Source organism: Pipistrellus kuhlii, unplaced genomic scaffold, assembly GCF_014108245.1.
Source record: "Pipistrellus kuhlii isolate mPipKuh1 unplaced genomic scaffold, mPipKuh1.p scaffold_m20_p_2, whole genome shotgun sequence".
Classification (NCBI taxonomy): domain Eukaryota; kingdom Metazoa; phylum Chordata; class Mammalia; order Chiroptera; family Vespertilionidae; genus Pipistrellus; species Pipistrellus kuhlii.
Genome location: NW_023425515.1, coordinates 152,623,519 through 152,639,160, shown reverse-complemented (window position 1 = coordinate 152,639,160; position 15,642 = coordinate 152,623,519). Strand labels below are relative to the sequence as shown.

The window sequence follows — 15,642 nt, the reverse complement described above, 5'->3', positions numbered from 1 at the left end:
GCAGCACAGGTGTTTGCAGGGAAGATTCTGTGAAATCTGCCATGTTCGGTGCTTTCTATGCTTCTTTCCAAAGCACTCCCCCAAATGTGGCTCTGACCAGCTCCGGCAAACCCCTCCCCCTCCCTGTTTGAGGCTGGAGCAGAGCTGACACCCTGTGCTCGGTGACCCACCAGGTACTGGTAAGAGATGGCAAGACACACTATGGGTTGAAATGGACTCTTGTGTGTGTCTGAACAGGGAGGTGGAACCGCTTTAACTCCACTGAGTGGCCACACACTGAAGGCTGGCCTCACAGCCCCGAAGGTGTCAGGCCCCAAGGCGGAGCCTTCAGAGACAGGCCAAGGCCCACGGGGATTCTGTCTGTGGTGTCAGACAGAATGGCAGGGCCCAAAGCAGAAGGCTTTGCATACTGGAGTGCAGCTTTTTTGGGTCCTGCAAAGTCTCAATAATCGTGAAAGCCTCTTTCTTCACCTGGCTCATTTGCCACCTGGGTGTAGGGGACTGTGGGCAGGCTTTTTCCTCATGAATCCCCAGGGACCACGCGTCTGGCTGGTGCCAATTTGTATGAGTCCCAAGTCATGTGGGTTGAATTACACCACACTGCTTACAGGTTCACTTCATCAGGGGCAGGAGGAGGGATGAGGAGTTCTAATTCCTCATTATATCAGTCTACTATTCCTTGGGTTTAGTTCCAAATTCCCATTTTCCCTCAGAAGACGTGTATTACTCAGTCCCTTGTTCTTCTCTATCACCAAAAGCCAGAGGACCCTGTTTGTATATAAAAAAGGAACACCTTCTATGCCATTCAAGGGACCTTCCCATAAATTGGATTCAGTTGCGTCATTAGAAAACATTCTGATGGAAATCTCAATCTTAATGTCCTGCAGGAAAAAAACCACTTTGGCTTAGCCTTGTCACAAAAGCAAAATCATCTGAGTACAACAAGAGAAAAAAGTAGGGTTGGTTCTGTGGGTTCCTTTTCCCATCCGCCAAATGCTGTTCTCCCAAAGGAACTCCATAGCACCCGCAAAAATCCAGGCCCTATAAGCAAAATGGAAAATAGTGGGTGGGCCTGTGATTGCAGAATAAATTATCTGATTCAATCTGATGGAAAGATTGGTCATAATTACATACTTTTTGGATTGGTAATATATTTGCCTGGTTTAAAACTTTAAAATAATAAAAAGGCATGAAGTAAAAAAAAAATAACCTTCCACCCAGTCCCCTCCTCCTAGTTCTCACCTCTGTGCCCTCCCAGTAGCCACTGTTGTTTCCTGAGCATCATTTCTTTATGCAAAGAAACATGAATATATTCTTTATCTTCTCTTCTTTCTCACAAAAGCAGAATACAGTATTACTATGTGGTTTGTTTGTTTTTTACTTTTTATTTTAAAATATGTTTTATTTTATTTCAGAGAGAGGAAAGGAGAGGGAGATGAAGAAACATCAATTGGCTGCCTCCTGCACGCCCCCTACTGGGGATTAAGCCAGTAACCCAGGCATCTGCCCTGATGGGGAATCCAATTAGCAACCTCTTGTCCATGTGACAGCACTCAACCAACTGAGCAACACTGGCTGGGTTTTGCTTTTTATTTTTAACTCAGCAATAGGATTTTGGAGATCTCTCCATATCAGTACATAGAAAGAGTCCTAATTTGTCCTATATAATATTTTGTTTACTGGCTCCACCATAATCAATTGGATTTCTCCTCTAGGTAAACATTGAAGTTGTTTTAACCTTTTGCCATTACAAACAATACTATAATGAACAAATAGATTAATAAGCTTTAATTTACTGAATATCTAAGCAATGCATTACTATTAGTTTCAGCAGAACTAACTTTCCTATTAGACATTTTCAAATACAAATCCCATAAACTCTGCTTGAACAAATAAATGAGACCTATTTATTATAATACTAGAGGCCAATGCACGAAATCCATGCAAGAGTAGGCCTTCCTTCCCCTGGCTGCCAGCACCGGCTTCCCTCTGGCCCCCAGTTTCCCTCGCAGCCCATTTCATCTGGAAGGTCATCTGGCAGGACGTCTGGTCTAATTAGCATATTATGCTTTTATTATTTTAGATTTGCAGAGAAGAATTAATGTTTTGAAACCCTCAATTCCATTTTGTCCTTCTAACTGGGTGTTTTGCTGGAAGTCTATTTACACTTATAATTAGGTTAGAGGGCATTTTTTGCCCTGGAAAATGTCAGCCTAGAACAGATCCAATCAGCATGAATTCTAAATTAGTAGAATTTGGATTAGAGAAGGTTTCTTTTTTTACTTAATTTTACAAACTGTTGTTTTAAACTCCGTGTGGAGAGCTCTGCATTCCAGATGGATTTGCAGCATTGTCAGCTCCAATTGGGATCCTCAGAGCAGCATTCTTTTCCCCAAAAATAAAGATTTAAGGTACAGGGATTATTTCAAAAATCCGTTTATGTACAAATGCATTGCTTTTATGACTTCTTCCCTAACAAATTAGAATAAATGTCAGGCTAGATTTGAGGTGAATTTTTAAAAATAGGGAAAACACAGGATCTGGTCGACATTTACTGCCAAGATCAAATGTCACCGTTTAATACTTATTTTTATTGTGAGGCACATGCTTTCCCCGTCTGTGTTAAGGGCAGTCAGTCAACAGCCCACTTGCAAAGCCGTAGGAATATCAATTGGTATGAAGGGAAATGCAAGACATTGAAATCTGATTAAGACAAAACAGCAAGTGATAATAGTCAAAGTTAAGTAGCATTTACCACATGTCAGACAGCATGCTGAGTACTTTACAAATGTTAACATTAAATTAAAAGTTTGAGAGAATCCTACAAGATAAGTAAATTGTACCAAGTATTATCATCTAATTTTACAGACAAAGGAATTGAGGTATGAGGCGGTTCAGTATTATACCCGGGGTCACACAGCTGGTAAGTGGAGATTGCAGGATTCAAATCTGATTGGCTGGCTGTAGAGGTCATGCATGTAACCAGCCACCACCCTGCTCCTTGCACGGAGGGGCATTCAGACCATAAAGCCAAAGGACTCCAGAGGCCAAGACCGTAGTGGTCAAGGAGCACTTCAGATGAGGCAAAGCTTCAATAAGCAGAGGGGGCACATCCCAAGCCTCCCCACCTCTACGGTGAGCACCACCGCGGGACAGTCACGGTGGTTTAGGGTGGAGAACAAGGAAACCTATTTAACTACAGTGATGCTGTCACAGAGAGGAGTAGCAAGGGTAGGCAGGTGAGAGCCAAATCACAGACACTCCCAGTGCCAGGCTAAGCATTAAGGCTGTATCGTCTGCAGCAGTGTTTCTCTACTCTGATGTTCACTGACATGCATGGGGCCTGGGAAAGCATATTCTCATTCAGTAGGTCAGAGCTGGGCCCCGGAGTCCTCATGTGTAGGAAACTTCCAGTGATGCTGATGTTGCTGTTCCAAAACCACAGGTAGAGTGACAAATCACTAGGCAACCATTGTTGGAGCAAGGGGTGGAGAAGGGTGAGTTGGGGAGTGATGGACAGAAAGCTGCCAATGACAGCTCCCCTAGGTTACAACCAACCATTTAAAATGTATAGGCCTACAATGATTTAATCTAATTTATAGAACCTTTCTATGTTCCACCCACTCTTTCCAGGTGCCAAGAAGGTGCCTTAAGACGTGTTTTAGCCCGCTGGTGTGGCTCAGTGGATTGAGCATCGTCCCATGGACCAAGAGGTCCTGGATTTGATTCCCAGTCATAGCACATGCCGGGTTGTGAGCTCAATCCCCAGTAGGGGGTGTGCAGGAGGCAGCCGATCAATGTGTCTCTCTCATCATTGATGTTTCTATCTCTCTCTCCATCTCCCTTCCTTTCTGACTAAAAATCATTTTAAGAAAATATTTTTTTTAAAAAGATGTTTTAAACCACACTTTTCCTTTCTTTCATGCAGAGCAAGGCTAAGGAACTGCCACTTTCTGCTGTACGTTTTATGGAAGAATTGGGCGAATGTGCCTTTGGAAAGATCTATAAGGGCCATCTCTATCTCCCAGGCATGGACCATGCTCAGTTGGTTGCTATAAAGACCTTAAAAGACTATAACAACCCCCAGCAATGGACAGACTTTCAGCAGGAGGCCTCCCTGATGGCCGAACTCCACCACCCCAATATTGTCTGCCTTCTAGGTGCTGTCACTCAGGAGCAACCTGTGTGCATGCTTTTCGAGTATATGAATCAGGGGGATCTCCACGAGTTCCTCATCATGCGGTCCCCACATTCTGATGTTGGCTGTAGCAGTGATGAAGATGGGACTGTGAAATCCAGCCTGGATCACGGAGATTTTCTGCACATCGCCATTCAGATCGCAGCCGGCATGGAATATCTGTCCAGTCATTTCTTTGTCCACAAGGACCTCGCAGCTCGCAATATTTTAATCGGAGAGCAGCTTCACGTAAAGATTTCAGACCTCGGGCTTTCCAGAGAGATATACTCCGCTGATTACTACAGGGTGCAGAGCAAATCTTTGCTGCCCATTCGCTGGATGCCCCCCGAAGCCATTCTGTATGGCAAATTCTCTTCTGATTCCGATATCTGGTCTTTTGGGGTCGTCTTGTGGGAGATTTTCAGCTTTGGACTCCAGCCCTATTATGGATTTAGTAACCAGGAAGTGATCGAAATGGTGAGAAAACGTCAGCTGTTACCCTGCTCCGAAGACTGCCCACCCAGAATGTACAGCCTCATGACAGAATGCTGGAACGAGATTCCTTCTAGGAGACCAAGATTTAAAGATATTCACGTCCGGCTTCGGTCCTGGGAGGGACTCTCCAGTCACACCAGCTCCACGACTCCTTCTGGAGGAAATGCCACCACGCAGACCACCTCCCTTAGTGCCAGCCCAGTGAGTAATCTCAGTAACCCCAGATATCCCAATTATATGTTCCCAGGCCAGGGTATTACACCACAGGGCCAGATTGCTGGTTTCATTGGCCCACCAATACCTCAGAACCAGAGATTCATCCCCATCAATGGATACCCAATACCTCCTGGATATGCAGCATTTCCAGCTGCCCACTTCCAGCCAGCAGGCCCTCCCAGAGTGATTCAGCACTGCCCACCCCCCAAGAGCCGGTCGCCAAGCAGTGCCAGTGGATCAACGAGCACGGGCCACGTGACCAGCTTGCCCTCATCAGGATCCAATCAGGAAGCCAATATTCCTTTACTGCCCCACATGTCAATTCCAAATCATCCCGGTGGAATGGGTATCACCGTTTTTGGCAACAAATCTCAAAAACCCTACAAAATAGACTCCAAGCAACCATCTTTGCTAGGAGACTCCAATATTCATGGACACACCGAATCTATGATTTCTGCAGAATTATGAAATGCACAGCTTGTTGTAAATGTGGTACACAGGAGAAACTAGAAAGTCCCAGAAAAGATTTATATTCAAATGTTTTTTTTGTTTTTGTTTTTATTAAAGTAAGGTTCTCAATTCAGCAGATATTGCAACAAGTACCTTCTGTGAAGTTTAAGTTGTGTCTTACCAAGCAGGGCAGACACCAGCTGGAAAGAAACGTTGTGGGATGAAGGCCTCATCAGGATGTGTGTCATGGCATTGGGATTCCACGTACTGAAACCTGCAAACTAGCGAAGAGGGAAAGACCCTTGCGATTAAGCATCAAACCAAAAAGGAAAGTCAAATGGTGCTTTGTGTATTTCACTTTCAGTCACCATGACTGGTCTCTCCCCAAAATGTATATACCGTAGCATTTGTCTACCTGCTGTCTTTTCTTCAGGACCTATGTTCAGGAATTATGTTGGTTCAGTTTAAATTCTGTGCATCTTTTTTACGGAAGTGATGTTCAGAATCAATGAGGAAGCCTTAGGCCAAATCTGAAATCCCAGATGGAAATGAGCCATAAGACAAGTGTAAGTTCCCCGGAAGCCTTCTACGCAGCGGGGCTTCTTGGGGGAAGGTGTAGAGAGTGTGGCTCTTTGTGAATCTCCTCTGCTGATCATGAAGGCCTTTTCTACATTTTCTTTTTCCACAGTTTACACAGCCCTTGAAATGATATATGGCATCCAACGATAAGAAGGCTAGATGTGGATGTTGGAATTGATTATTGGTTGATAGTGATAGTTTATTTTATTGCATTAGAAATGAGGCACCAAAGGAGGCAGGCAGGAAAATTGCCCCTTGACCTAGATCAGCATCCATGGGAGAGGAACAAGGGTTCCCATGGGGACAGCCTTGTGGGAGTTTCCCTGGACCAATACATTGACGAATAGAGGTGTGGCTGCAGATCAGCACATCAACGCTTGCAACTTCCCGTCTTTGAGTTGTTCAGTGGACTCTGGGGAAGTAGGAAACTCTATGATACAATATCTAGATAATTTAAAGTTTCTCACTTTTATTTTTTATTTTTTCCTGATCTGGAAGTAGTCACATTTTTTATCTCAGCACCAAGAGTTGCAACAATTTATTCATAGGATTAGTTGGCAGAGCATTAGGACAAATACTATGAATTCTATTTTGTAAAATATTACAGTTGGTTTGTTTTTTTTTAAAAGCAAGTACTGAGTTCTCACTTCAAAGATACCATGAACTGAATTTTTTAAACTAATAGGAGCAACATGATTATTTTTGCCTTAGTTAGAGGGCGGTATCCAATGTGCATCTCATGCCATTTACCTGCTAGCCATCTTTTGCCATGTTTAGAATTCCTATAGATGGGTTTCAAGTTCTATGTAGAAAGGAATGTTATGGTTGATTTTTCTCTTGTTAAAAAATAGCTCCTTTATTCTAAGAACAATGTCTCCAAGTCTTTTTTTTATTTTATTTTACAGCTAAAGAGACTCTTAAAGAGACTTTCCAGATATAGAGTAATTCCTGGAAAAGATATCTGATGAGGAGAATGTAAGAGAATTAGAAGCACATTGATGTTCAATTTTTTTTTTTAAATACCATTATGATGAGAAACCTAGGAAATACGTTTACCAGGATATGTTACAGTTTTTCCAAACACTGAATCTTCCAATAAACAAACATGGACTTATAGGTACTGTGAACTTAAACAATTGGCTATATCCAAATTTATTCAGATAAATTAAGACATTTTTGTGGCATAAATAAGCTGACTCAGAAGTTACATTTCTTAACTTTAGGTAGAGGAGAATATTTGTATCCTTTTGTTGCTATGCAACTGTTTAATGATGAAGATTCAAACCACAATTTTGTATATCATACGACAATCAATTGTTTTCCAAGAATATTTATTTTAAGTAAATACAATTTCAGTGAATCTTGAGTTTTTCTAGGAGTCCCTTAAAGGGAAATTAGCATTCCATGAGCCAGTAAAATGCCTACCCTGGAAAAACATTGCTATGGTAAAAAATAATAATAATAATTCAAGTTAGTTTTTTATAAAGAACTATAACATTTATTTTAAACATTTTATAATTACTGAAGTCATTAAGGTGAGCAAACTAAATTTCAAAACCACTTGTAATAATGTATTTTATAATAGCACTGTGATACTACATAACACCGTCCCTTTTGTATTAAAATAGTATTTTTTCACAAACTGAAAAATATCTTGCTTTGTTGACAATGTTTTTTTGTAAAATGACTTTATTTTCAGATCTTTTCTTTTTTTGCACAAAACTTGTTTATGGTTTGTATCACAGAAGTGAAAATATATCTTTGCATTTTTATATCTGATCTGTTTCCTTGTTTCCTTTTGTGTATTTGTTTTTAACTCAATAATAGATTTCCTTCAAATATATAGTGGCAATATTCAGATATCTCGCCCTACCATATCTTTTCTTATTTTCACTGCATGCATTTAATCACTGTATTACTTTAATCTTTGATTTGTTATTATGGGCATTTAAAATAGACAAGCATGGAATTGTAATGACAAAAAGACTATTTTATATTGAGGATATATGCATTTGTATTTCACACACCAGAGATGATATTAAACACTGATTATTTTATGCTGCTGTTTATTAAAAATGTTTACCATAAAATATTATTTCCTGAATATTGCTATCATGGAAGTATTGGGGAATTTTCACACTATTTCTCCCAATAATTGATATTTCATAGAAAGCGGAATCTTATTTCCTATTTATAGTGTTTCAATGAAATAATATTTTTCAAAACAGGCTCTTAAAAAATACATTTGGGCATTCTTTTGCTAGTGACCATAGGTGGAGGGGGAATCCCAATGGTTTCATAAGCATATATTATTCCACCTACATATGGCAAAATTTTAATTTTTAAAATAAAAATAATATATTAAATAATTGCAACCAATGGAATGTAAAAATTGGATTTAAAAGTTGCGTTCTTTTCTGCCTTGATGCTTACAGATGAAGTTAGATTTCAACAATCATGTCTTAGGACTCTGGAGAAGAAAAAGCTGTGTACGTCTCTGTTCCACTTAGATTCTAACCCTATTGATAAAATAAAATAAATGTGACCGTTCAATTGCCACAGCTTACCTTTATGACTTTATTTGCCCAAAAGAAAAAGTTTCCCATCTGGACATGAATACACACTGTCAAGGAAAATGAGTATCATTATGAAAGTTCAAAGAACTTGTCCATTTCTTCTCTTTAATACAGAAGGGACTACAATAAAACCTTCAGGGCCTTATCCATCTGTTTTAGGTACAGCTCCTGTCTACCACTTCAGCGATCAAACTCAGCAAAGCAATCACTCACATGACAGTGAGATCCAAGTCAGGTTGGATTTCTGCCTCTCACTTGAACCCCTCAATCTGCCTTTCTCTCCCATTGTCTTCTTATGTCGAGGCTCTTCCCTCCCACCAGTCTCAATCCTTCAACTCATCTGCAAGCTCGCAGCACCACCTCAGATAAGGCCTACTGCAAGTCACTAAATACTGATTTGAGAGGAGCTCTATTAACTGCAAACCTTCAAAGTTTGTAGCTCTATGAACTACAAACCTTAACTATCCCCTAGGTTCTCAAAGTATGGTCCTCAGACAAGCAGACCTTGGAGCTTGTTAGCAATGCCGATTCTCAGGCTCCACTTCAAAGTACTGAATCAGAAAATTTGGGGGCCTAGCAATTTGTGTTTTAGCAAGCCCTCTAGTATTGAGAATCACAGAACCATCCTAATTTAAAGGCATAGGTATATATATATATATATGCATTTAATAACATTCTAGCCACTTTAGTTACCTTAAAAAGAAATCAAGTTTATTTAATCACAAATGCAGCACTAAAATCTTTGTGTCAACTGTTTGACAATTGGTTCTGTACTTTTTGCAGTTGGTCATTTGGATAGAAAATGAACAGCACCTAATCTTTGTCCAGAATATATTCCTTGTCCAGTTCACTTAAAACCCACTTTCTTGGATTAGTCACCAAAATATTTTTCCTTCATATGGACAAGCTCAAAAGTGTTGGTTTCTTAATGTACCTCTTTTCACTCATTGTACTGATGGCCAACATAACTGAAAAACCTCTCCTCTGTTGTCTCCTGTCAAAATTAAGGTCAAGGATAAGCTGGTCTTCCTTAGGAGGAGGGAAGACCCAGCTCCCAGGGGGCATTCCCACTCCCCTGAGCTTTCTGTGACAACCTGGCCCAGCAGGGATGGGCTTGTTCCACTGTGGCTTGTTCCACTGTATTCTTGGCCAGCTGCAGCCCAGCAGTCCTCCTTGGCTGGCCCTGAGTGCTCCTCTGCTCAGGCAGTGCTCCCCATTGCCTTTACACCCTCTCGTTGCTCTGAAGAAGGACAGCAAGGGGGATATAAGGGAGGTGCCAGAGTCAATTTCAGACCTCTTAATGTATAGCTTTGTTTTTCAACCAATAGTTCAAATGCTAAGGGGGAAATGCTATTGTACAATATATAAGAGGAGCAGGAGCAATAAAGCACACACATAAGGAAAACTTTTGTAGGCAAAATATGACAGCACCTGAGGTTTGTTACCATAAATACCAGAGCATTAGGACACTTAACTCAGAGGAAGGAAAGACTTAACAAGCTATCAAAGCTCTCTAGGTCAATGGAATCCTCTGGGAAATTAGACTGAGAAGACTTAAAAACATAGAGACACACAGAGAAGGTCTGCTGACATATTTATGACGAGTTGAATCCTAAGCACCTTTGAATCGCTTATTCACATACAAGTACTAGAACATTTGTTGACCAGGCCTGACACATGCTTTTCCATAGCAAAGTGACCAGGTTAGTAAATATTTCTATTTATGAGTGGTTACATTTGGAGAAAAACTCTGCTTTAAAATTAGATGGGACATTGCTTACATTTTTAAATAAATATTTTTTAATACATATTGCTTTCAGAGAGAAAGGGGGACAGAGTAATAGAAACATGAGTGATGAGAGAGAATCATTGATTGGCTACCTCCTGCATGCCTCACATGGGGGATCGAGCCCACAACCCAGGCACACACCCTTATGAGGAATCAAACTGTAACCTCCTGGGTCATAGGCTGATGTTCAACCATTGAGCTACATTAGCTGGGCCATTACTTACATTAAAAAAAGGGGGGCGGGGCTAACCGGTTTGGCTTAGTGGATAGAGTGTCGGCCTGCAGACTCAAGGGTCCCAGGTTCAGTTCCAATCAGGGGCATGTACCTTGGTTGCGGCCACATCCCCACTGGGGGGTTTGCAAGAGGCAGCTGATCGATATTTCTCTCTCATAGATGTTTCTGACTATCCCTCTCCCTTCTCTAAAAAATCAATAAAATATATATATTTTTTAAAAGGTAGATTTTATGCTGAACTAAAGATAATTCAGGGAATTTTCAGTGTTCTTGGTTGTAAATTCGAAGACACCCAAATCAACAGAAGCATCTGCACAAAGCCCTAGACTAATGCTCAAGCTTGCCTGGCCTTAGAGGCACTTGGAAGTTGCTTCAGAAATAGATGGAGATCAGGCTCCATCCTTACCACAGATGCTCCTACACTCCTTGGACCTGAGGACCTTAGCTCCACTTATCCAGGGGCCCCTGCTAATACAATTCCCTGAGAGGTTTCTTTTGAGTCTATACACATTAAAATCTCTGGAAATGAGCTGCAACTCCCCAGTGGCATAGACTAGGTAGTTGACTGAGTCCACCTGATAAGACTAAAACCAATGTTCAAGTAAAATGGCAGTTTAGAGCTTCATTGTATTTCCAGGGTTCACTCTGGAAATAGAGTGTGTCGGTCAGCTTGGCTGCAGGAATCACTCCGAAACCTCAGCCTTGCCAGAGCAAACATTTCTGTTTCTTGCTCGTGTCAGTCAGCAGAGGTGGGCCTGCTGCTGTGCCTGCACCCAGGTCTCTGAAGGAGAGCTGTTCTCATGGCACAGAGAAAGGGCAAGAGGCAGAACCAAATCACAATCACTTATAAAAGTTCTGCTCAGACATGCTATGTCTCCTGCTCTCACATCGCTCAGTCAACACATGTTGAAGCCAAATCCAGCCGTAGGATGGGGATGTCTCAGCCTGCTGAGTGGTGCTGCATGGCACCATTATATTTATGGGCAGGGATGTAGAATTCTAGCTGTTTTCCCCAACCTAAAAAAAAACCCCGAGCAGACAGACTTGGAAGAGCAACCCCAAAGCACCAATATCCTTCTTTCCTCTTGCATTGAGGGCAGACATCATGAACTGGTGCTTTCCAACTGAACTCAATTTTGGCTTTAAGATTTTTAACATAGTGCTCTGAATAACCACCTCATCAGTCAGAAATAGCACCAGGGTGTAAATTTCTCAACCATCCCTGCCCTAGAGCAATACTTGTCAAACCAGGTTGTCATCACTATTGGGGAGATTTCTAATGATTATATCTTCTCAGGACCACCCCAGGATGGACCTTAAAAGAGAAGCTACCGTAACACCTCCTATAAATTCCTTAGCATACACCACTATGCCTAGGCTTCTGTCCTTCAAGGGACCTGGTCAAAGAATGGGAGCATGAAGCATGTACTTTTCAACCGCTCCAGCACAGGGGCTGATGAGCTTGTGTAAGGCAATCTCTATTTCTTTACCCATAAAAATAATGTAACTGTAGCATAGAGGTTAAGAGAAAAGGTTCTGATGTCAGAATGCCTGAGTTTAAATCTCTCCTTCACCCCTTGGTAACCATGTGAATTTAGACAAGTTCCTGAACTGTGATTTCATCCTCTGAAAAAGGATCTACTTTAGAACTGCAGCTAATTAACATACATGAGCTCAATTAATGTAACCTGCAGACAAGAGGGCCTGAAAACGTTCTAAAAAAAAATGGGCTACAATTTTATAATTTTTCTATAATACTTGTCTTGCTGAGAATATGTATAAGTATATAGAAAGTATCTGTCACATAGCAAGTGCTCAGAACGTGGTAATATCGCTATTATTCAATGCATTTTAAATAATTTTTATAAAAGAACACATTCTTTTCTGTTGTGATAAAAAAAAATTTAGAGCACAGTATATTCTATTTTTCATGTGTATATTCCCTCAGCAATTTCATCACCTTTCTTCCAACCACCCCTAATAAACAAACATACACTGAGTATAAACACCTCCAAGACACATCCCTAAGCCAGTGATTTTCAACCTTTTTCATCTCATGGCACACATAAACTAATTACTAAAATTCTATCGCCCACCAAAAATTATTTTACATTTTTTTCCACTCTCACCAAAAATAAATAAATAAATAGTATAATTTTGATTCATTCACACTGGATCCCTATTGTTGTGTTGGCTGTTGTTATTTTTTAATTTGACAATCAGGGGAAGAGAGGAGGTATTCCATGTTTTAAAAATTCTTGTGTCACACTGGTTGAAATCACTGCCCTGAGCCTCCCATCCCTACACCATACGTCATCCCTTATATGTGCTCCAAACCAATTGCCACCTCAACACCTCTCCTGTGTTGAAATTCTGGAATTATCCTTAGGAAAACTGAGTAGAAGAGGGTTAGTTAAACCGGTATATGTGAAGGAAGCCTATTATAATGATACCTTTTAAGCAGTTCCCCCTCCCACACTCTCACACTCTTTTTTTTAAATTTTATTTTTTTATTAATTTATTATCTGTGTACATATTTTACCATTGCCCCCCCCATACATATCCACCCTCCCCAGAGTTTTGTGTCCATTGGTTGTACTTATATGCATATATACAAGTACTTTAGTTGATCTCTTATCTCCCCCAGATCTCCCTACACTCCCCGCTGTAATTTGACGTATGCTTGTTGCTTTACTGTCTCTATATCTATCTTTTGGTTCATCAGTTTATGGTATATCTACACAATGGAATACTATGCTGCCATAAAAAAAAAGGGAATTCTCATCATTTGCAGCAACCTGGATGGAATTGGAGAATGTCATGCTGAGTGAAATAAGCCAGTCAATGAAAGAGAAACACCACATGACCTCACTCATTTATGGATAATAAAGAACATTATAAACTGATGAACCTCACACTCTTAACGGTCTCAGTTGTACTTAGAAATTATCAAATGCATATATTTCAATGATTTTTGTTCCCAAGTGAGGAATGCAATGAAAGGAGACCTGATTCTCCTAAAATATGTAAAGTACCAAGGCAGGCTTTGCATTTTCTCATCCCTCAGATCCTCTCCTAAAGGAATTCTGAGCATTATTTTTCAGAACCTTGATTATGGGGGATGGGAACCAGAGCCTGCAATAGAGAACAAACTAGGTTCCTTTAAGCATCAAGATCCAAAAACAAAGAAGCAGCTTTTGCCAAATTATCTATACAATTCCCACCTTGAAAGGGTCCTCGATGCTCAAGCTAGAGGGATGGACTGTGCCAGTGTGCCAGGGACTATCCCAATTTTAACAACGAAAGTCTTTTATCCCAGGAAAGCACCCAGGCAAACCTGGACTCTTGGTCCCCCATGGCCAAAGCCAAGAAGATGCAATAAAAGCCAGGGTGTATGGATTCAGAGGCCCTGTCTGTTAGGTAGACGCAAATATGCATGTAAACACTGATCACAGGCCCCTGAATCTCAGGTACCTTGCAGGGAGAGACCAAATTATTTTGTAATTTACACAATTCTGAAATTGGGGGTGGGCGAGGCTACACTTCAACTTCACAAAGGGCAATGAAGCATTTCTTGGAGCCCAGGCTTTTATAAGAGAAAATAAAAAAAAAAACTTTAAATGAGAAATTTCAGGAATTCACGTCACTGAACTAGGCTGCCCACCTCTTTCTTCCTGTTTGATCTTTGAAGATTAGCATTCAGAATTTTTCCTGACATTTATATTGAGGAAGGAGCATAAGATTATTAAAAGCAGAGAAACTCAATATGGGAACACACATCAAAAGGTCTTCAAGACAAAGGAGGGATCATATGATTTGAAACCGGAGTTACTAGAAGCATGTGTGCTGCACTTCATTTTCTAGTTAACAGCGTAACATACGTCAAAATATGATTTAAAACACGTCTCACAGCTGAGCTGGCATTTGGCGATCCTCAGCCCTCTTTTGCTCTTGAGGACGGGGGTTCAAATCCAAACGAGGTTAACACTTTGTACTGGTACATATTCCTAGTGGATGAGGAAAACAGTCTTGGAGTTTAAGTAAAATGAAAACATCTGTTCGAGTCCTGAGGGGAAAGATTGTTTTTAAGAAAGACGGGGGAGGGGTATGCTTGGTGGTGGGAACTGGAGAGATGGCCTTCGTAACTTCACCCATGTTAAACCAGTACACTTTCAGTTGCTCATCTAGGATAATGGAAATTTGTCCATGAGCCTTAGTTCAGATTTCATTTTCCAGGATGCCCTGCCTATCTTGTCCGCGAACCTGTCCCCTAATCCCGTGTAAAGCCATATGTTAATGTCTACTAACTGGATTCAACTAACTGGATTCAACTGCTTTTCATGCTAAATCACTGACCTTTTTTTTTTTTTTTAAATATATTTTATTGATTTTTTACAGAGAGGAAGAGAGAGGAATAGAGAGTTAGAAACATCAATGAGAGAGAATCATCAATCAGCTGCTTCCTGCACACCCCCTACTGGGGATGTGCCCGCAACCAAGGTACATGCTCTTGACTGGAATCGAACCTGGGACCTTTCAGTCCGCAGACCGACGCTCTACCACTGAGCAAAACTGGTTTCAGCAAGTGATTGACCTTTTGCCACATGTTTTGTCTTGGTCAGTAGCTGCTCATTCTAGGCAGAAGTTGTATTAGGTAGTTATTGCTAACTAACAGAATGCCACAAACTTACTATTTCAAAACAATATGGATCCAGCATGACTGAATGTTCTGCCCAGGCCTCAGTAGGTGATGGCTAGGTTGTATTCTGAACTGGAGTTCAGGTTCTCCGCCAAGCTCTCGTGGTTGTGGCAGAATTCAGTTGCTTATTGCTATAACACTGAGGCCCTGATTCTCCTGCTGGCTGTCAGCCAGCCGCCACTCTCACCTCTAAGAACCTGCCCACCCACCTTGCCATGTGGCCCCCTTCATTTGCAAAGGGAGCAACAGAGCATCCCCCTCACATGAAATCCTTTTCACACTTTAGTGAGTTCCTGACTTCAGGAAGAGCCCGGTCTCATTTCAGGCTCATCTGATTAGGTCAGGCTCACCCCAAACCCATCATTTGTTCTGAAGATTATGCAAGGGCTGGAGATCACAGAGGTCATCTCAGAATGCTCCCTACCA

At 41.1% G+C, this 15,642-nt stretch overlaps 1 protein-coding gene across 2 annotated transcripts in view; it reads left to right on the top strand.

Moving 5' to 3' along the window:
- The window catches only part of ROR1 (receptor tyrosine kinase like orphan receptor 1), a 390,155-nt gene extending 383,229 nt beyond the window's left edge, over positions 1–6,926 (top strand). For both annotated transcript variants that reach the window (XM_036444659.2, XM_036444658.2), the window contains one exon: positions 3,929–6,926. In XM_036444659.2, coding sequence (XP_036300552.1) covers positions 3,929–5,356 — 1,428 coding nt within the window. In that variant the 3' untranslated portion in view covers positions 5,357–6,926. The remainder of the gene's footprint in view (positions 1–3,928) is intronic.
- Positions 6,927–15,642: the final 8,716 nt, after the last annotated feature.